Source organism: Pelophylax lessonae (genome assembly GCF_965119305.1).
Source record: "Pelophylax lessonae genome assembly, chromosome: 3".
NCBI lineage: Eukaryota > Metazoa > Chordata > Amphibia > Anura > Ranidae > Pelophylax > Pelophylax lessonae.
In genome coordinates, this window is record NC_138770.1 from 111,160,408 (window position 1) to 111,183,589 (window position 23,182).

Consider the following 23,182-nt stretch of genomic DNA (forward strand, 5'->3'; position numbering starts at 1 on the left):
CAAATAGAAGGTGGAGGAGCGCAAGGTCTCCAACATCCACCAGCTCCGTGATGTCATCATGGAGGAGTGGAAGAGGACTCCAGTGGTAACCTGTGAATCTCTGGTGAACTCCATGCCCAAGAGGGTTAGGGCAGTGCTGGAAAATAATGGTGGCCACACAAAAAATTGGCACTTTGGGCCCAATTTGGACATTTTAACTTTGGGGTGTACTCATTTTTGTTGCCAGTGGTGTAAACATTAATGGCTGTGTGTTGAGTTATTTTGAGGGGACACCAATTTTACACTATACAAGCTGTACACTCACTGCTTTACATTGCAGCAAAGTGTTGTCACATGAAAAGATATAATAAAATATTTACAGGTGAGGGGTGTACTCACTTTTGTGAGATATTGTATTTACAGGACCTACAGCCTTATTATAGTACCTGTAGGTAAAACATAAATAAATGAACTTTACTACCACTTTAAGGGCTCATGCACAGGGGTGTATGAAGGGAATGCGTACAGGGGGTCGCAATTGCAACCGAGACCCGTGCAGCCCCCTGTACATCTGGATAGGAGGGGCGGCATATAGAGTAGGAATGGGCTCAGGCATGTTTGGGATCCCACCTGCCCAATCCTGCCAGGAAGGCGAAATTGCACACGGCTAATCACAGGCAGTGAGATCTTTTCCAGTCCACAGATCAGGAAATGGAAATGTCTCAATGCCGGTGATTTGTTGTGTGCAGTGTCGACTTACTGGCAGGATCGGGCAGGTGGGCCCCCGAACACACCCGAGCCCATCTCTAATATACAGGAACCAATCCCCACCATTAACCACTTTAGCCCCGGAAGGATTTGCCCCCTTTCTGACCAAGCCCTATTTTGCGATTCAGCACTGCATTACTTTAACTGACAATTGCGTGGTCGTGCGATGCTGTACACAAATTAAATTTACGTCCTTTTTTTCCCCACAAATAGAGCTTTCTTTTGATTGTATTTGTATTTATTTGTGATTGTATTTGATCACCTGTGCAATTTTTTTTTTTTGCGCTATAAACAAAAATGCGACAATTTTGAAAAAAAAAAAAAATATATATTTTTCACATTCTGCTATATGACATTCTCAAAAAAAAAATGTTAAAATCAAAAATTTATTAACATTTTAGGCCAATTTGTTTTCTGCTACATATTTTTGTTAAAAAAAAAAAATCTCAATAAGCGCATTTGATTGGTTTGCGCAAAAGTTATTGCGTCTACTAACTACGGGAAAGATTTATGTCATTTTTATTTTAAATTTTTTTACTAGTAATGGCGGCGATCTGCGATTTTTTGCAGGATTGCGAACAGATCGGACCCCTAACTGACATTTTTGACACTTTTGGGGGGACCAGTGACATTACTGCAGTAATCAGTGCTAAAAACATGCAGTTACTGTGATAATTACATTGGCAGGGAAGAGGTTAATACTGGGGGTGATCAAGGGGTTAAATGTATGCCTAATGCTTACTGACTTGTGAGTGGGGGGAGGTATTGGGGGTTCTGTAACAGGCACAGAGATTTCAGTTTCAGCATAGCTGAAACTGCTGATCTGTCCCTGCCTGTCAGTGAGAAGATCCTCCTGCTTTGTTTACATAAGCAGGCGGGTCTTCTCTCCGTTTACGGGGCGATCGTGGGAGGAAGGCGGCAATCGCCACCTCTCCTCCCACGGGCCGACTCCCGCTGTGTCTAAACACAGCGAGAGTGCGCCTAAAGCAGCGCATGTGCACCGTCGAAACCGCTTCCCCTCCAGTCACGTAGTACTATGTGTCTGGACCCAGGGGAGCCACACTGCAGCAGTAATATTACTGTGAGCGGTCGGCAAGCGGATAAGCTACTGGAAGAGGAAAATAGAGAGGATCAATTCCTTCACTCCCCGCCTCGCTGCTCCTCCTATCCACTTCCTGCTGCCCCAGGCTTCTGTGTACTCCCCCCTCATCCTCTGCAGCGCTGCCGGGTTACCCCCTCCCCTGTCCCCTGGCTGCTGCGGGGGATGTGTCAGGATGGAGAGCTGGAAAGGGGCTGGTAAATGTGTCATTAATCTCTTTTCTCTGTCTCAAAGGTGAAACATCAGAGGTCTGTTATTTCACCTTGATATTTCACCAAAGCCCCCCAATGGGGCTCCTAAAAAAATGTTAAAAAATAATAAAATAAAAGAACAAAAATAAAAAAAAATACTGACACCAGTGGCGGAACTACCAAGGTCGCATTGCGACTAGGCCCTGGTGTTCCGCTACCGTGGGGGGCCCTGGCTGGGGGGTCAGAGGGCCTCTATGGTTACTTGCATCGGTGCCCTGAAGGTTCTAGTTATGCGTCTGGGGCATATAGTATGCGGTGTTTAGACCTGCACTGCATCCAGTATTGTATGGATCTAAAGGCAGCAGTATTGCATGGGCCCATTCACACAGCTGTGTTTTGGCCCCCTTGGTTAATGTATACATCTCCCCCTGGTCCCCTTGGTTAATGTATACATCTCCCCCTGGCCCCCTTGGTTAATGTATACATCTCCCCCTGGCCCCCTTGGTTAATGTATGCATCTCCCCCTGGCCCCCTTGGATAATGTATACATCTCCCCCTGGCCCCCTTGGATAATGTATACATCTCCCCCTGGCCCCCTTGGTTAATGTATACATCTCCCCCTGGCCCTGAATGAGTTATGTAATAGGTAGTAGTGCAGTACAGAATTACCTCAGCCTTTAGTCATTTAAAATGAATGGCTGTACACACTATGCATAGCAGTTTACACAGGATTATTATTTAAAAAAAAAAAATAAAAAAAATAACATCTAATACAATCACAAAAATAACATCCAGGGTTCGTACACATTTTTTACCAATAAAATTCCATGACTTTTCCATGACTTTGAGCAATTATTCATGACCTAATGTTTCATGAAATGTCTATGTATACATGTTAAATAAGAAGAAAATCCATGTTACACCCATTTCCCTGGCATTGCTACACACCAAGGTTAGCTGAAACTGCGTTACCCCATAGACTGTAAGAAAGGTTACCCCACGCAGAGAACGTCACGTGACGAATCGCGCAAAAGTTTACTATTGTAATTTAACCAATATTATCAACTATATTCGAATATACTAGAGAAAGAAAAAGATTTGGGGATAAAGCATGGGGAGGGCAAAGCTGACCCTCTCTGTTTTGGGTTTGTGCAGGCGGCGCATGCATACACGTGACGTTAGTACGTGCTGCGACGTCACGTGCCGTGCCTCTGTGCACGGGGCCACAAATCTCCTCAATTTCCTTGACCATGCAAGCCGCAACTTTATTTTTAAAGGGCAAAAATAAGCCACTCTTTAGCAGTTTTTAGAGCACTGATTGCCGCTCACGTGACCCACCGCCTCTCTCCTCCTCTCGGCCTCTCCGCCTCCCCTACTCCTCCCCTCCAAACTGACGTCAGCGGGGAATCCTCAGCCCCGCCCACTGCAGGCAGCTGTCAGACAGGGAGAGGAGAGAGCTGGCGGGTCATGTGATCGGCGCTCTGGAAACATTTATTAAACAGACCAGACAGGATAGTTTAACAACCACTTTAAAAGGGGAAGTTAAGATTCCAAGGGGGGGGGGGGGAGTTAAGATTCCAAGGGGGGGGGGGGAAGGTTAAGATTCCAGGGGGGGGGGGGGGGGGAGAGTTAAGATTCCAAGGGGGGGGGGAAGTTAAGATTCCAAGGGGGGGGCACTTGCCCCCCCTTGCCCCCTCATGCGGATGTCCATGGGATAAAGCTTCAGTTCAGGCAGTCATGATGGATAAGGTGCAGCAAGACTGGTATGGATGGCACAGATGCACAAATGTGACGCTTACATCGAGGGTAGCTCTTTGTTAGGCCGAAGCAAAAGTCCCACATACAGGCAGAAAAGAGAGAAAGGCGCCACTCAGTGTAGCAGATGTAAAAAATTTTATTGACACGTATTAAGAAATTACATGGAGGTGTAAGCATCTTTCTTCATAGCTCGGCGTCCTTCCGGGTCCGCGCCTTGAAGGAGCGGTTCACGCATGCTCCGAAACCGAGTACCCCCCCCCCCTGCGTCATCACATTCGTGCGGCCCTCCAGTGAGGTATGCGCTTCACCGCTGCCTCGATCTGACTGAGTCCCCTGATTGGTTCTCCCCTAGTGTCATCTCCCGGCTGCTGGCCAGCCTCAGGGACGCAGAAACAGCACGGACCCGGAAGGACGTCGATCTATGAAGATAGATTCTTAGACCTCCATGTAATTTCTTAATATGTGTCAATAAAATTATTTACGTCTGCTACACTGAGTGGCGCCTTTATTTCAAATTTCCATGACTTTTCCAAAACTTTGTGGGTTAAATTATTTTCCAAAACTTATCCAGGCCTGGAAATTGCCATTTTAAAATTCCATAACTTTTCCAAGTTTTTCATGAACGTAAGAACCCTGCATATCAGCCAATCACATGGCAGCAACTCAACACCTTTAGGCATCTAGATGTGGTGAAGACGACTTGCCAATGTTCAAACTGAGCATCAGAATGGGAAAGAAATGGGATTTAAGTGACTTTGAGCGTGGCATGGTTGTTGGTGCCAGACGGGCTGGTCTGAGTATTTCAAAAACTGCTGATCTACTGGGATTTTCACACACAACCCTCTCTAGGGTTTACAGAGAATGGTCCGAAAAAGAGAAAATATCAAGTGAGCGGAAAATGCTTTGTTGAGGTCAGAGGAGAATGGGCAGACTGGTTTTCCTGAAGATAGAAAGGCAACATTAACTCAAATACCTATTCATTACAACCAAGGTATGCAGAATACCACCTCTGAACACACAACACATTAAACCTTGAAGCAGAAGACCACACCGGGTGCCACTCCTGTCAGCTAAGAAAAGGAAACTGAGGCTACAATTCGCACAGGCTCACCAAAATTGGACAATATAACATTGGAAAAATGTTGCCTGGTCTGATGAGTCTTGATTTCAGCTGCAACATTCAGATGGTAGAGTCAGAATTTGGCGTAAACAACATGAAAGCATGGATCTATACTGCCTTGTATCAACCGGTCAGGCTGGTGGTGTAATGGAGTTGGTATATTTTCTTGGCACACTTTGGGCCCCTTAGTACCAATTAAGCATTGTTTAAATGCCATGGCTTAACTGAGTACTGTTGCTGACCATGTCCATCCCTTTATGATTACAGTGTACCCATCTTCTGATGGCTCCTTCCAGCAGGATAATGCACCATGTCACAAAGCTCAAATCATCTCACCACTGGTTTCTTCACCATGACAATGAGATCACTGTACTCCAATGGCCTCCACACTCACCAGATCTCAATCCAATAGAGCACCTTTGGGATGTGGTGGAATGGGAGATTTGCATCATGGATGTGCAGCTGAAAAATCTGCAGCAACTGCGTGATGCTATCATGTGAATATGGACCAAAATCTCTGAGGAATGTTTCCAACACCTTGTTGAATCTATGCCATGAAGAATTAATGCAGTTCTGAAGGCAAAAAGGGTCCAACCCGGTACTAGCAAGGTGTACCTAATAAACTGGCCAGTGAGTGTATATCTTATGCCTAATTAACCACTTCAGCTCTGGAAGGTTTTACCCCCCTTCATGACTAGGCCATTTTTTGTTATACGGCACTGTATTATTTTAACTGACAATTGCGCGGTCGTGCGACGCTGTACCCAAATACAATTTATGTCCTTTTTTTCCCACAAATAGAGCTTTCTTTTGGTGGTATTTGATCACCTCTGCGGTTTTTATTTTTTGGCGCTATAAACAAAAAAAAGCAACACTTTTGAAAAAAAAAAATTTAATTTACTCTTTGCTATAAAACATTCCCAATATAAATTATTTAAAAATCAGATTTTTTCATCAATTTAGGCCAATAATCCTAACAAACAATTCAGCCAAGCGCTCACTCCAAAGGGGAAGACTGGCGTGCTGCTCTCCTCAGGCAGTGAACTCAAACATGGGTACATAAAAGAAAAGGAGGCGCCCACTCCCTCTGGGGGGAGGGAAGGAAAGGGGGGGGGGGATTGGTTCATTTGAAGCTACTATATAAATTTTGATCTGCTACTGTTATGACCAGCTCTGAGGAAGGGAGCCTGACTCCCGAAACGCGTTAACGGTCCTATCTTCAAGGACATGTTCCAGTCCATGTGTGATGGATTCTTGTAACACAATTTTAAATATCTTCATGTCTGTGAGTATGCATTTGGCATTTTATTAAAATAAATTTTAAACAGTGACCACGAGTAATGCACTAGGTGTTTGCGCCTCCTTTTCTTTTCTTCAATAATCCTAATAAGTGTATATTGGTTGGTTTGCGCAAAAGTTATAGCGTCTACAAACTATGGGATACATTTATGGACTTTTTATTATTTATTTATTTTTTTACTAGTAATGGCGACGATCAGCATTTTTTTTTTGCGAGACTGCAACATTGCGGCGGACAGATCTGACACTAAGTGACACTTTTTGGGGACCAGTGACACCAATACAGTGATCAGTGCTAAAAAAAACCCACTGTTACTGTATAAATGACACTGGCAGGGAAGGGGTTAACACGAGGAGTGATCAAGGGATTAAGTGTGCTCCTAGGAAGTGCTTTCTAACTGTACTGGGACTGGATATACTAGAGCAGGGATCCTCAAACTACGGCCCTCAGCTGTTGTGGAACTACACATCCCATGAGGCATTGTAAAACTCTGACATTCACAGACATGACTAGGCATGATGGGAATTGTAGCTCCAGAACAACTGGAGGGCCATAGTTTGAGGTTCCCTGTCCTAGAGGAAAAGAGAGATCTTGTGTTTCAACTTAGCTGAAACACAAGATCTCGGTTTTCCTCTCTGACAGAAAAGGAGTCTGCCTTGTTTGCATAGGCGGACCGCCGTTCTGTCATTCTGCCGAACGATCGCCGGGTCCCGGCGGCCATTGCGGCTGCAGGACCCGCTGACTGGCTCCCGCTGCACCCAATCACAACGGGAGTGGCGCCCCCGAAAACCCGTGCACAAAATCACATACCAGTACGTGATTTTGCACAGGCGGGCTGCCTTGCCGCAGTAATATGCTGTGGGCGGTCCAGAAGTGGTTAAGGATGTACTCCCTATTATATTGCTCCTATACTAACCTATGCTGGTGTTCTATCAGAATACCGCTACCTTTCAGATTCTGCAACCGGAAGTGACGTTCGAACTAGAACAACTTACTGAGCATGCGCCATGCCTGTCCGTTCTCATCCGATCCGCCAGACGGATGGAAAATAGGGTTTGACGGACAGGATCGGATGGCAGCGGGTGTCAGCGGAGATGCATGGGGCATCCAATCAGGTCCGCCTGAAAAACCGACAGGCAGATCTGATCGGACCGTATGTGTGAAAGGGGCCTTAGTACCATGTGCAAGTATCCTATGTGGATTTATAGTCAGACAAAAATACATAAATAAAATGGTGCAGACTCAATGGACCATTAGGTCTTTTTCCAGCTATCACTCTTCTTTCTTCCATTCCACGAATGGATAAAATTGATTATTTTAAAATGAATTTATTCAGCCTCTACTCCACTGGCTAATGTAGAAATCGGACCCAAAGTAAGCAACTTTATCTTTATGCGAGTTGACTGATATCTCTGATTGTATTGGACTTGCGCCAGGTACTCAGGGCCACGGGACGGCTTCAAATAAAATGACAGTGTAAAAGTTCATAGTTTGTGTCAGGGTTACACATGCAAAACTTTTTTTCAATTTTTTTTTTCCTGCAAAATCCAGTGTTTTTGCTTTCTGTAGCCTCCAATAAATCAGGTTGTGACATCCCCTGTAAGGTTGAGCTTCTGTTATGTGGTAGGCTTTTGAGCAGATTTGAGTTGGTGTGGCAACTTTTACACAGTTCCGGACCGCCCGCCGCATATATACTGCGGCAGGGCGGCCCGGCTGTGCAAAATCACGTATCTGATTCAGTTCAGAACCGATCAGTCATCAAGTCCAGGCCAACGATTTATGGCCTGGACCTGGTGATGGGTTCTGACCAATGGCAGACCCTCCTGTGCCTGTGTAATGTAAACACAGGCACAGAATATGATGCAATCTCCTCTCCTAGAGCCCTTTTCAGTTCCAGCGCGAGAGGAGAGAGCATAAACTGTCAGTACACAAGCACTATACTGGCACTAGTACACATAGGCACATTTTTCACCCCCTGATAACCCCACAGTTAACCCTTTCACTCCCTGTCACAGTGTCACTATATACAGTGTACAGATAATTTACTGATCACTCTATTAATGTCACTGGTGACGCCAGTTAGCATCAGCCGAAGTGAGCTGTAGTTATCAGTCCCAGATAGGTTTAGGGTACCCGCTATATATTCCCTATCTGGGACTGATGATAACTACAGCTCACTTCGGCTGATGCTAACTGGCGTCACCAGTGACATTAATAGAGTGATCAGTAAATTATCTGTACACTGTATATAGTGACGGAGTGAAAGGTTTAACTGGAGGTGATCAGGGGGGGTAAACCTTTATTAGGGAATATATAGCGGGTACCCTAAACCTAATAAAGGTTTAACCCCCTGATCACCTCCAGTTAACCCTTTCACTCCCTGTCACTATATACAGTGTACAGATAATTTACTGATCACTGTATTAGTGTCATGGGTGACACTAGTTAGCGTCAGTGTCAGTCTTAGTATGGTGTCAGGGTCCCGCCACATATTTTCTAATAAAGTTTTAACCCCCTGATCCCCCCCCCCCTTAACCCTTTCACTCCATGTCACAGAGTCACTAGAAAAGTGTACAGATCTTTTTTTCTGATCACTGTATTAGTGTCACGGGTGACACCAGTTAGCGTCAGCATCAGCGTCAGTTAGGGTCAATCCCAGACAGCATCAGATTTTAACTCTTTGATTGCCAGTAACATTAACACACACACACACACACACTCACTATATACCTTCATTACTAGTATAGTGCCTGATCTGATCAGAACTATACTAGTGCCCCCCCCTCCCCCCCCCCCCCCATAGTTTAGTGTAGTGATCGACCAATATCGTTTTTTTATTGCCGATAGATATTTTGGTCATCGCATTTTGGTATCTTTTTTTTTTTTGACAGGTACTCTTGTGGAGGGATCTGGGGGTCTAAAACCCCTCCTCTGAACTTAAAAAGCATTCAAAACGACAAGTTTGGCTGTTTTGAATGCTGTAATTTTTTTGAATTTGGAGACACGATCAGGACCGAATGTGGTTTTGATCGGGTCTTCCCTTCGGTGGGATGGCAGACCCGGGCGAGCCTCGGAAGTTGGTGGGGGGGGGGGGTAGGAATCTACCGATTGCGGGGCAGATATGCACTTTCCCAAATATAGCGGAATCGGCCCTCGAGGTAACCGATATTGCGGGAAAGTGCTTGTACTGGAGTGATGCCTGCAGCTAGAGGCATCACCCCGGTACCGGCGTCCATAATCGATGGTTGGCTGTCTTGTAATGACAACCGATGCGGCTGAGAAGCCGCTCGGCTGTCATTACAAGGAGCGGGAGGGGACGTCCCCCCCCTCCAGCCACCTTCTGCGTCTCGCCCCGGGAGTCCTGGGCAACCAGCCTGCACGGCCCCCAAAGACAAGACACGATCAAAGCCGCATTCGGCTCTGATTCGGTCTCCATGTAAAAACCAGGAAGTGATGTCATGACATCACTTCCGGGTACTCAGCGCCAAATTAAAAAAAAATTACAGCATTCAAAACAGCCAAACTTGGCGTTTTGAATGCTTTTAAGTGCAGAGGAGGGGTTTGGGGTCTTTTAGACCCCCAGATCCCTCCACAAAAGTACCTGTCAAAAAAAAAAAAAAAATTTTTTTTTTAATGTACGAAAAGTTCGGCCAATTCCGATTTGCGATGACCAAAATATCGGAATCGGCAATAAAAAAACGATATCGGTCGATCACTAGTAGAAAACAGCCAATTTTACACCCTTTGATTTTTCTTTTAGCTATTTATCAGGGAAGATCTGTACAGATCCATTGTTGACCAAAGCAATTTTTATGCTAATCAATTTATCGCCGCAAACCCAAATTTGACCCTTGCTAGACAATGTGTAATTATGTATAATGAAGAATGAAGAAAAGGCCCGCTAGTACCATTATTGGATCCATTCACTACCTGAATTATTTTAAAATGCATGTATGTATGTATGTATGTATGTATGTATGTATGTATGTATGTATGTCCATGTATGTGACCAGTTGCCGATTTAGGTTACTACTTTTTTATCCACTTCACTATTAATAAAGTTTTGACTTTTTAGCCTCATACTGCGTGGGTACGTTTCCTTTCTTTGTATAGCTCTCTTGCTATCCTCTTTTTTTTGTCATCTTATGTGGCAGCAGCCTGTGAATTCAAAAGTAATCAAGATCCACTCATATGGACCCTACGGTTTTCCCATATCCAGACTAGTTTAGGGACTGGCACATGACCATCATCTTGCAGATTCAGTGATGCCCCTTTAAAGATAGGCTCCTTTCCCTGCTGTGCAAAGGCTTAGTGACCACATGGTTGCTAGATCACCAAGGACACCCTTTGCACGCTAATCTGTAAAGTCCAAATTTGCAGCCCTGAATATAGAAAGCCTTGAGGATCCGGTAAGCTGGTAAACACTTCATTTATTTCCTTCCTTCACATCAGGGAACCGCTGACCTATTTTCCAAGTTTGTGTCTGCAGCCTAGTCTTTAGCCAACTTAGACGTGGATATTGTGGGAACCTGTTTATCCCTGCTCAGTGTAGTCCAATTTGGGTCTCTAACTTTTCCTGGTTTTGGGTTGCTTGTTTGAATTCTGTCTTTAAGGCTTGTACACATTTGACGAAAATCGGACGAAATATCCTCAGATTTTCTCTCTCTCATGCTCAGCGGTCATTATCGTTTTCAGTTGACAGCGCATAATGTTCACGAATTTTTTCGTCCGTTTCTTTTTTTTTGGGACATTTGTTCCTAGACTTCCGGGTCGTCAGCAACTTCAGATCATACGTGGTCTTTTGTATCCCATTTTTCGCGGATGTACTGCATACACATTAAACGAAAAGTGGTCATCTGGGGACGGACAATACAATTTTGGTGTTTGTCCCTCTGTTTTTCGTTGAAAATGTCGGCATCGTCTGCTGAAAGTTGTGTACACGCTAGCCAAAAATCGTACGATTTTACCTCGGACGGGAATTTTCGGCAGATTTTCTACTAGTGTGTACCCCACTTTAGTTGTCAGTGTGTTTACGGTCTTTTTTCCCACACCTATATCTAACTCTCCTCCACCTAAATGCCTACTACTTGTATCCTGTATAGGCATAAGACTGGAAAAACTTGGGTATGCTAGTGTTACACAGTAGCATAGATACTGAAGGAGATATTAAAAGAGAGGAGCGGGATTTAAACAAAACAATCATACTCACCTAGGTGAATGCAGCATCAGTCTGATGATGCATCTGTCCCCCGCCGCCTCTAGACCAAGAATTGAGCAATCAAAGACCACTGATTGTTCACTGCTCTGTCTTCAGTGAGCAGAGTGACTGTCAGTACCAGCTCTCTGCGCTGCTCCTTAACCACTTACTGGAGCGCCGGGCAGTGGACGGGGTGGCAGTGGCTGGCTCAGGTTCCCAGTGGTGCGTTGAAAGGCTGAGCCTGCTCCCACTCTAGGCACCTGGGTGGATCCTGACATTAAAATTGTGATCTCTCCAGAGCCTGAACTGACTGAGTAACAATACCTGGCAGCAGACTTTAGTTTTTGAGGATTTTGGTAGATGCTGGAGAAGTAAATCACCTGACAAATTATTTTGCCTCTCGAGAACACTGTTGGGGACTCCCCACTTTAGCTTTAAAATTTGCATAATCTTTTGGTGCCGTTATGAAGGGTCCCCAATCTGCCCTTTATATTTTGTAGTAGTTGTCACATATTTTGTGGCAGAGCCTGACCTGTAGAGGGAGGCCTCTTGTACAGCCCCAGCTCTGAGACCACCAATGTTGCAGTGGCCGCAAGAACGAGGCAAGGTATGAGTGCCTGTAAGATGTCCATCAGCCGCGGCAGTGGGTGGCAGGTGCGTCGCCAGAGATGAGTCAGATCGCTGGAGCAACAGATGGCAGCAGAGAAAGGAGACCCCGGATTGGGCAGAACCCAGGCGGCAGATGCTTGACAGGCAGCTGGCAGGTAGATAACTGGATGCAAGGTCAGACAAGCCAGGTCAGCAACAGACAATCAGATACAGGCATAAAAAGCAGGCACAGAGTGGTCAGGATACAAGCAGAAGTCAGCAATGTAGAATCAGGCAGATGAGCAGGAGGCAGGGCAAATCCAGAGGCAGGCCAAGGTCAGGGCAGGCAGCGCTCATGCTAGGTCAGGGCAAGCCGGGTCAATACCATAAGTAAACAAAGGAACAGATACAGGGACATGGGTAATAGCTGTAGATCAGACAGCACTGCCTAATAGAACTTCTGTAGTTTAAATAGTGCAATTGGCGGCAACATTAGCGATGGGCGCACACGGATGCGCATATGCACATAAAAACTGACAACCACATATCTGTGCCTGCTCACCCATGTATGTCTTGAGGCTTCATCTGTACTATGGCTAGGACCTTCCTGACAGTAGTTTGTCACATTCAACTTGAGCTTTTCACTAATGTTGAAGATATGCTGTAGCTTCTCCAACGCACTTCTTCAGTTCTACTGAGTCAGGACGATAGCCCACCATTTATAACCACACAGGTAGGTACCACCATTCACACCTGAGAGTTTTGTAGCTTGTAGCGGAAAGCTCAAAAACGCTCAACAAGCAAAAACCCATATATTCTATAGCCCTTGTTCACATCTGAGCGTCCTGTCACTTGTAGCTAAATGTCTGTCACTCCAAAAAGAAAAGTACATGAGCTACTTTTCAGGGGGAATTGAGCATTTTTGGCCCCATAGACTAATTGGAATGCTTAAAAAGGCTTGATTCATGCATATATATAGATTTAGCAAAGACTCTGGATAATAAAAAGGCGGTCATTGCAATATTTTTTGTCACACGGTATTTGCGCAGCGGTCTTCCAAACTAAATTTTTGGGGAGAAAATACATTTCACTGCATTTAAAAAAACGAAAATCGCAAAGTTAGCCCAATTTTTTTGTATATTACGAAAGATGATGTCACGCCAAGTAAAAAGGTACCCAACATGTTACAGTTTAAAATTGCTCACACTTGTGGAATGGCGACAAACTACGGTACTTAAAAATCTCCAAAGGCGACGCTTTAAAATATTTATACGGTTACCAGTTTTTTACTTTTTCTAGAATTATTGCTCTCGCTCTGGCGATCATGGCGATACCTCACATGTGTGGTTGTAACACTGTTTTCATTTGCGGGCGCGACTTACGTATGCATTTTCCTTCTTGAGCGAGCTCACGGTGACGGGGGCGCTTTAAAATTATTATTTTTTTTTCTATTTGTTTTATTTAATTTTTTATTTTTAGCACTGTTTTTAAATAATAAAAATAAAAATGTGATCACTTTTATTGCGGTAACAAGGAATGTAAACATCCCTTTTGACAGTAATAGGCAGTGACAGGTACTCTTTATGGATGAATCGGGGTTCAAAAGACCCTAGACCCCTCCACTGAACTGTAAAGTATTCAAAATGCGGAAATCAGCATTTTTGAATACTGACAGTTTTTTAAAATCGGTGCCGTTAGCAGCCGAGTAAACCACAAGTGACATCATGGCGTCGCTTCCGGGTTACTACATCAGGGAGCCGATCAAAGCCGAATATGGCTTTGTTCAGGACTCCAACCAGCCGGCGGACGTGCCAGCTGGTTGCTCGGGTCTCCTGGGTGGACGGGAGACCCGAGCAAAGCCGAATCGGGTCACAGCTGCAGGCATAAACCCGGTACAACCACTTCTGCAAGCCGACGTACAGGTTCGTCAGTTTCCAGGAAGTGGTTACAGCATGTGAATGGAACAACACTAAATAAAAGAAAGGTATTGATCTGCTGACCTTGAGAGCTACTACTACTGGAAGTCTATTCCAAGTATTACCTACTCTTCTGGTAAAATAATACTTTGATTAGTTTTGAACTTTCCTCCTTCTAGATTGAGGTCACGTCCCTGCGTTCAACATCTTACCCTTATATTGAAGATACTGCCTTCCTGAACCCTATTCACTACCTTCCTGTATGTAAAGGTTTCAAACATGTCTCCCTTTTTCCTTCTTTACAAATAAATTCCTGAAGTCTCTCCAGATATGTTTTATCCCTCAGAACCTTTACTTTTTTGATGCCCATCTCTGGATTTATTCTATCTTATCAATACATTTTTGTATGTGAGGTCTCCAGGAATGGACATAGTATTTTAAGTGGGGTCTAAACTATAGGTCTATATAGAGCAATCAGGACCTCCTCCTTTCTCCTGCTGGTGATCCATCTAGTGCTGGGGTCTCCAAACTTTCTAAACAAGGGGGCAATTATCTGTTCTTCAGACTTTAGGGGGAGCCAGGTTGTGGCTATTGGGAATAGAAAAGGTCCGATGTCAGTGGGAAAAAAACAATGCCCCATCTGGTGCCACTGGCAAGGATTGTGCCTCATTATTGGTGCCATTGGGAGGATTCATTTATGCCCTATCATTGGGGGATCTTGTGCCCTGTCGTTGGTGTCATTGGGAGGATTTTTTCCTCATAATTGGTGTCACTGAGCCCAAGTGTTGGTTCTATTGGGTCATTGGGAGGAATTGTGCCCCATCGTAGGCATCATTGGGAGGAATTGTGCCCCATCGTAGGCATCATTGGGAGGAATTGTGCCCCATCGTAGGCATCATTGGGAGGAATTGTGCCCCAACGTAGGTATCATTGGGTGGAATTGTGCCCCAACGTAGGTATCATTGGGTGGAATTGTGCCCCAATGTAGGTATCATTGGGTGGAATTGTGCCCCAACATAGGTATCATTGGGTGGAATTGTGCCCCATCGTAGGTATCATTGGGAGGAATTGTGCCCCATCGTAGTTATCATTGGGTGGAATTGTGCCCCATCGTAGGTATCATTGGGAGGAATTGTGTCCCATCGTAGGTATCATTGGGAGGAATTGTGCCCCATCGTATGTATCATTGGGAGGAATGATGTCCCTTCACTGGTGTTAGTGGGGGGGTGTGGGAGGGGGGGGGGACTGTGCCCTATTGTTGGTATTAGAGGATGAAATTGTGCCCAAAGGGCTGGATAAAAGCAAGCAAAGGGCCACAGGAGACCACTGTTCTAGTGGTAACTATAGGTCTACATAGAGGAATCAGGACCTCCTTCCTCCTGCTAATGATCCCCCTATTGCTGTATTCTATTCGCTTTTTCTACTGCTTTCCCAATTTTAAATCTGAAATAAGTACCTCCAAATCTTTTTCCTCTGTAGTGCTGGCCAACAAAGTACCCCCAATATTGCATTCTGTCAACTGATTATTTTTCCCTATGTTCGTTATTTTACATTTTGCAATATTGAAGTGCGGTTTCCACTGCTTTGACCATGTTTTAGCAGTGCCAAATCATGATTCATGTTACTAACTCCCCCAGGGATATCAACCCTATTACACATCTTTGTAACATCAGCAAAAATACATAGCTTGCCCAACAAAGCTTTAGTGATATCGCTTACTTATATTGACTCATAGTATGATCTCTTGCAAAGAGATCCTAAACTTGTATTGAAGTCAATTTCCCTCCCCCCCTAAATTACGCAGAGTGGGAGCGGGCACATTGCGGAGACTCAAAGGACTCCATAGGTTCCGACGGCACAGTTTGTACAGAGAGAAAGGAAACATAGCTGGGGCGGCCAGCAGACAATTGAAAAAGAAGAAAGCTTCATTCCAGAACAAAGGAATTCTAACTACTAAGTGCTAGCCATGAAGCAGGAGGGATTATCTGGCCCATGAAACGCATTGGAACCACTCCCCTATTTAATGTCAAGAATAAAGATTAATGGATTTTTGAGCTGATGGTTAAGCGGTCCACTTTTTTCCCTTTCATCCAGATTTCACAAGCTGGGGGGTTCCTACCTTGTGGCAATTACTCCCTTTTTTTTTTTCTGCTGGCCGCTTCAATTTTTAATGCAATTACTGTGTGATTTGTTTTAAAATGATCAAATCTGAAAAAAAAAAAACTTGAATAGGCAACTACACTGCCTACTCTTCACTACAAGGCTTACTGACCCTAACTATGGTGACACCTAGTGACCAATTTGGGGCATTACACCACACACTCCAGCACCCTTACCCTATGTCAGCACCCAGCTCTACCAAGTAAGGAAGTATTCTGCATGCAGTGCTGCTATTCCAGTACTTAGCTCTGCAAGGTAAGAAAATATTTTGCATGTAGTACCAGTACTCCGGGACTGAGCTCTGTCACATAAACAGTCTGGATGCAGTTCTAGTACCCAGCTCTGGCAGGTAAGGCATACCCAACATGTAGTACCAGTACCCAGCTCTGCCAGGAAAGGGAATATTCTGCATGTAGTACCAGTACTTACACATGTGCAGAACAACAAAATTGCTTTGTTTCGATTCATTATTTACATAAATTTGTTTAATTAAAACTTGTTTAAATCCGTTTTCGGAATTTATTTCATTTATTCGAATTGAAATCGAATTTTCTGAATTAATTTAGTCAGAATTCAGAAAATTTAAATTCTAGTCTAATCCAATTTTAGTTGAATTCCATTAAAAATAGAAATTATTCTATTTGAATTTTGGAAGAAAGTTATAGTCTATTCCATGCTATTGTGTTTCTATTCTATTCTTTTCTTTTCTATTCTAATTTTTTTAATTTCTAATATATTATATTCTTTTCTCTTTAAAATCAAATGTATTCTATTTGAATTTCAGAAAACAGTTATATTCTTTCTATGCTTTTTAATTCTAGTCAATTATAATTTTTTTAATTTTCTATTCTAATCTATTCTTTTATCTACTATTCAAATTCGAATTTATTCTATTCAAATTTTGGAAAAAAGTTATATTCTTTCTATTCTATTTTTTAATTACTTTCTATTCTTTTATTTTATATTCTATTATTTTTTTTTATTCTATTCGAATTTGTGAATTTATTCTATTCAAAATTCGAGTTTCAGGAGAAGGTTTTATTCTATTCTTTTTTTTTCTATTCTATTCTTTTCCATTCAATTCAAATGTGTTCTATTTGGAATTCGAATTTCGGAAGATCATTATATTCTATTTTTATTCTATTCCTTTATTTTCTATTCTTTTATTTTTTTATTCTGTTTTACTCTATTATATTTGATTCTTTTATTTTTTCTATTCTGTTCTTTTCTATTCTATTCATTTATTTTCTTCAGAAATTCAAATTCATCTACCAGATTATCTGTACTAATTTCTGCCAGATAGATACTCTTCATGTAGCACCAGTACTGTGCTCTAGTTCTGCTAAGTAAGAAATCTGTGTACAGTACTGGTACTTAAGGACTCATCTCTGCCATGTAAGGAAATATTCTGCATGTAGTACCAGTACTCAACATTGCCAGATAAATACTGTACTCTGCATGTAGTTCCAGTATTTAGCTCTGCCAGGTAAGAGATACCCTGCATACAAAACTGGTACACCGGTGCCTAGCTCTGTCATGTATGAAGTTATTCTGCAGTACCCAGCTCTGCCCGAGAAACACTCTGCATGTGGTACTGGTATGCCAGTTCTCTGCTTTACCAGGTAAGAGAAAATGATTCATGTAGTAATGGTACTACAGTGTCCAGCTCTGCCAGATAAGAAATGGTTCTGCATGTACAGCAGTACTGATACCCCGGTACTTAGCTCTGAAAGATAAGGAAATATTTTGCATGCAGAACCAGTACTCAGCTCTGCCAAATAAATACTCAGAATACAGCACCAATACTCGCTAGCTCTGCTAGGTCAGAAATCAATCTACATTTAGTACTGGTACTCTACTACTCAGCTCTGCCAGGCAATGGAAACTTCTGCAAGTACTATCAGTACTCCAGTACCCAGATAGTATCAGTACTCCAGTACCCAGATAAATAGTACCAGTACCCAGATAAATAGTACCAGTACCCAGATAAATAGTACCAGTACTCCAGTACCCAGATAAATTAGTATCGGTACTCCAGTACCCAGATAAATTAGTATCAGTACCCAGATAAATTAGTATCAGTACTCCAGTACCCAGATAAATAGTATCAGTACTCCAGTACCCAGATAAATAGTACCAGTACTCCAGTACCCAGATAAATAGTACCAGTACTCCAGTACCCAGATATATAGAACCAGTACCCAGATAAATTAGTACCAGTACCCAGATATATAGTACCAGTACCGAGATAAATTAGTACCAGTACCCAGATAAATTAGTACCAGTACCCAGATATATAGTACCAGTACCCAGATATATAGTACCAGTACCCAGATAAATTAGTACCAGTACCCAGATAAATTAGTACCAGTACTCCAGTACCCAGATATATAGTACCAGTACCCAGATATATAGTACCAGTACCCCAGTACCCAGATAAATAGTACCAGTACTCCAGTACCCAGATAAATAGTACCAGTATCCAGATAAATTAGTATCAGTACTCCAGTACCCAGATACATTAGTATCAGTACTCCAGTACCCAGATACATTAGTATCAGTACTCCAGTACCCAGATAAATAGTACCAGTACTCCAGTACCCAGATAAATGAGTACAAGTACTCCAGTACCCAGATATATAGAACCAGTACCCAGATAAATTAGTACCAGTACCCAGATATATAGTACCAGTACCGAGATAAATTAGTACCAGTACCCAGATAAATTAGTACCAGTACCCAGATATATAGTACCAGTACCCAGATATATAGTACCAGTACCCAGATATATAGTACCAGTACCCAGATATATAGTACCAGTACCCAGATAAATTAGTACCAGTACCCAGATAAATTAGTACCAGTACTCCAGTACCCAGATATATAGTACCAGTACTCCAGTACCCAGATATATAGTACCAGTACTCCAGTACCCAGATAAATAGTACCAGTACCCAGATAAATTAGTACCAGTACCCCAGTACCCAGATATATAGTACCAGTATTCTATCTAGTACCCAACTCTGGTGAGGAATTCTCTGCAATGTAGTATCAGTACTCACCTTGTGTCGGGCTCTGTGGATGAACTCCAGGGGTTCTCTCCCCATCTGTAGCGCTGCCCCCAGCCAGGGGATCCATCCCCCTATACAGGGAGGAGGAGGGGGAACACTCTGCCGGGTTCTGCTCAGCAGAGATCTCACCAGCAGGCCGGCCAGGAGCCCCAGAAGGATCCCCACCGCGGAGCTCAGCTCCATCATTCTATCCTCCACTGACACCTGTCACCCCCTGTACCGCCAGTACAGAGCGGGGAGGGGGCGGGACAACGTAGACCTGAGACCTTCAGAATCACAGAAGAGCGGGGCGTGTCTGAGAGAGGAGATCCCGGCCAGCCAATAGGATGGCCGAGAGAGACGTACTCGCCAATCAGAAGTGTGGGGCTGGGCACATTCTAACATGAAGGGCTATCTGGGGGCGGGTAAGTCACGGAACATGCATAGAGGAGGAGAGATACTTACTCACCAATCAAAAGTGTGGGCTGGGCACATGGGCGTGTCTTAGGGGGCGGATATGTCACGGAACATGCAGCATGGCATGTACTGTATACATTAAAACTCCAATCTAGGCAATCCTGAACTACATTTCCCGTCATCCTCTCCGGGACCGATGACGTCACGGCCCCTATGTGATCCTCCATGTACCCCCCAGATGGCAGCAGGGGAGAGGGCACTATCGCTGGACTCATGGCCCCGGCTAAGCAAGTTCGTCCTGTCCGCCTTCGCCGCCAGTATGGCCGAGCTAGGTACTGGCACTGTGTGTAGCATGGGGGGGGCTCTACGTACGTTTGGGGATTGCTGAGACTTGTAGTGCTGCATTATGGTAAAGAAGCAGTGTGCAGGAGTTCTGTAGAACTAGGAAAGTGATAATAGCAGGCCCTCAGTACGTGGGGGAGGGGCTGAGACGTTTCATGACCTCTGACCTTAAAGTGAACCTGTCATTAAAGTAGAACCAAAGCCAAAACTTTTGTTGAACTTCATTTTGGCTAGAATAGGGTTATAACTAGGGCTGCGCATCTTCACTGGTCTCACAATTCGATTACGATTATCATATGAACGATTATCGATGCATCACAATTACTGCCCACAGCCCCCATTTACATAACACAGCCCCCCCATTAACATTAGACAGCCCATCCCAATCGACATAACACAGCCCCCCAATTAACATAACACAGCCCCCCCCCATTGACATAACTCAACCCCCCCCAATTGACATAACACAACCCCCCCCCCCCCAATTGACATAACACAACCCCCCCATTGACATTAAACAGCCCACCATTGACATAACAAAGCCCCCCCCCCCCCCCCCCATTGATATAACACAGCCCCCCCATTGATATAACACAGCCAATTTACGTTATATAGCAGCTGCCAGTGCACTCAAAAGTAAACAAATTAGTATCAGTGACTCAGTTTCAGGGACCCTTCCTAGTCAGGGTTAATGTAAACTGATGCCTGATTACATTATCTCCCGATCTTTTAATCACCGTCAGTCTCCAGCCGGCGGGAGGAGGAGATCGGCCAGCTAGAGGGCAAGGGGCTGACAGTGATGAAAAGATTGGGAGATAGTAATGTAATCAGGCATCAGTTTACATTAACCCTTACTAGGAAGGGTCCCTGAAACTGAGTCACTGACACTAATTTGTTTTAACTGTTGAGTGCACTGGCAGCCGGCAGGGCTGTCCTGGGAGAGACGAGGGGGAGCCGGGATGACGTCATCTATGCATCGATGTGGCCGTTCTTTAGCATTGTATTCGAATCGTTTAAGGCCGCATCACGATACATCAATGCAACGATTATTTTCAACACCCCTAGTTATAACCAGGCTAATAAGGCAGTACAACGGGCTGTCGTGTACCGGGCCCCATCAACAGGAGGGTCAGCTGTACAGCTTTAATCCTGACACGGATTCTCTTGTGCCCCCCACAGTACTGGCGGCTTCTACTCCTCTCCTTCCCTCCAGCTGCGCTGCAAAGGGATAGGTTCTAGTATCTGCACCCCCCCCCCCCCCCCCCGTTGTTCTGGGGTCATTTCAATATGGAGAGTGGGGGCTGGTAAATATGTCCTATTTGCCGACCCCCCCCCTTTTTTTTTTTCATTTCCCGAATAAACACAGTGAGTGATTGTTACAGATCGCTTCTGTGTTCATTCATTGCTGAAGCATAGTAAAATAGGGTTGCCACTTCAACCCTTTAATCCAGGACACATATTAGTTACACATGTTCTTTGGCTGATAAAGTGGTAATTAAACTCACTTGGTGCCTTATGTGCATTGTATCAGTCTCAGAACCTGTGTAATTTATGTGTCCTGGTTTAAAGGATGAGATGGCAACCCTAATAGTAAACTGTGTTTACTATGCTTCAGTTTGTGAATGAACAGGAAGCTTCTGAGCGCTTCTTAAATGCATGAGCACTAACGCACATTGGTTCGCTCTTTACACATGCATTGTGTATGGGCAGCTTTCCTAATTGAATGTACCGCAAGGGATTGCGCATGCAGGACACTGCTCTGTGTGTTGAGGTGTTTTGGGGTTCCATCCAGAATAATGTACATTTCTGAGATGGGGTGACAACAATGCTGGACCTCTCCTGAATTCAGAGGAGCAGTTCCTGCAAGCAGTGCAGACACTACAGCAGGAGATGTTGTTGCAGGGGCGTGGTTATCGGCATTGTCACTGCTGTTTGACAAGCCTGTAGCCACACCCAGTCCTGCCCATTTCATTCTGGATTGACAGCACTGCCTGCTGCTGACACTCTCCCACTGTGGGAGAGTGTCCCACAGTGCCAATAAACTGAAGGTTTCCTATTTAGAATAATAAGCTGTCAGGTTAGTGAAACAGCGATATCAGAACTGATGCAATCATACAGTTTGTAGTGTACATAGATTTGCAAAACAATGGGATAAAGGAATATTCCTGAACTTTGTTTTATCTCATGGTTACTGTGAAATTGTGTGAATGGATCAATGCAGTGCATGTAATTTCAGCTTGCAGAGCTTGGATTCACTGAATGAGTTTACCACAAATGTAAATATATCAGACTACACAGCCTCATGCTACATAACTAAGCTCCATTTCATGCTGAATAAACTAAATTAATAATGCAATATTAATGCATCTTACATCTTTAAATAGATTTTTTACTCCAAAAGCATTTTATTAACCGCTTGCCAACCAGCCGCCGTAGTTATACTATGGCAGGTCTGCTCTGTTACCGAAACAACGTACATGTTCATAATTTCGTGTAGCAGTTAGTGGGAGCGCGCACGCGCTGATTGGCAGCGGGTTCGTCCGCCGGGCACCCACAATCGCTCCCCATGGAGACAGAACGGCGGTCTGCTGATGTAAACACAGCAGGCCACTGTTCTGTCTGTGAAGAATACAGGGATCCTGTGTTCCTCCTATTTAGGAATACAGGTCGCGGTGTCCATTCCCCACACAGTTAGAAAGCACCCCCTCGGCTCACATTTAACCCTTTGATTGCCCCTGGTGTTAACCCCTTCCCTGCCAGTGTCTTTATTACAGTAACAGTGCATATTTTTAGCACTGATTACTGTAGTAATGTCACTGGTCCCCCCAAAAGTGTCTGTTAGTGTCCGATCTATCGGCCGCAATGTCGCAGTCCTGCTAAAAATCGCTGATCGCCACCATTACTAGTAAAAAAAAAATGAATAAAAATGACATAAATCTTTCCTCTAGTTTGTAGATGCGATAATTTTTGCACAAACCAATCAAAATACGCTTATTGGGATTTTTTTTTACCAAAAATATGTAGCAGAAAACAAATTAGCCTAAAATTATGAACAAATTTGATATTTTTATTGGGAATGTTTTATATCAGAAAGTAAAAAAATATATATTTTTTTCACAATTGTCGCTCTTTTTTTGTTTATAGCGCAAAAAATAAAAATCGCACCAGTGATCAAATACCACCAAATGAAAGCTCTATTTGTGAGAAAAAAGGACATCAGTATTATTTGAGTACAGTGTTGCACAACCGTGCAATTGTCAGTTAAAATAACACAGTGCCATCTTGCAAAAAATGGCC

General features: G+C 43.8%; 2 protein-coding genes across 2 annotated transcripts in view; one reads left to right on the top strand and one right to left on the bottom strand.

Annotated features, from left to right (window-relative positions):
• CYP39A1 (cytochrome P450 family 39 subfamily A member 1) overlaps positions 1–19,389 on the bottom strand; it is a 169,369-nt gene extending 149,980 nt beyond the window's left edge. The window contains exon 1 of the mRNA XM_082249199.1: positions 19,139–19,389. Coding sequence (XP_082105325.1) covers positions 19,139–19,333 — 195 coding nt within the window. The 5' untranslated portion in view covers positions 19,334–19,389. The remainder of the gene's footprint in view (positions 1–19,138) is intronic.
• Positions 19,390–19,688: 299 nt separating this feature from the next.
• The window catches only part of SLC25A27 (solute carrier family 25 member 27), a 46,291-nt gene continuing 42,797 nt past the window's right edge, over positions 19,689–23,182 (top strand). Inside the window, exon 1 of the mRNA XM_082252087.1 lies at positions 19,689–19,875. Coding sequence (XP_082108213.1) covers positions 19,740–19,875 — 136 coding nt within the window. The 5' untranslated portion in view covers positions 19,689–19,739. The remainder of the gene's footprint in view (positions 19,876–23,182) is intronic.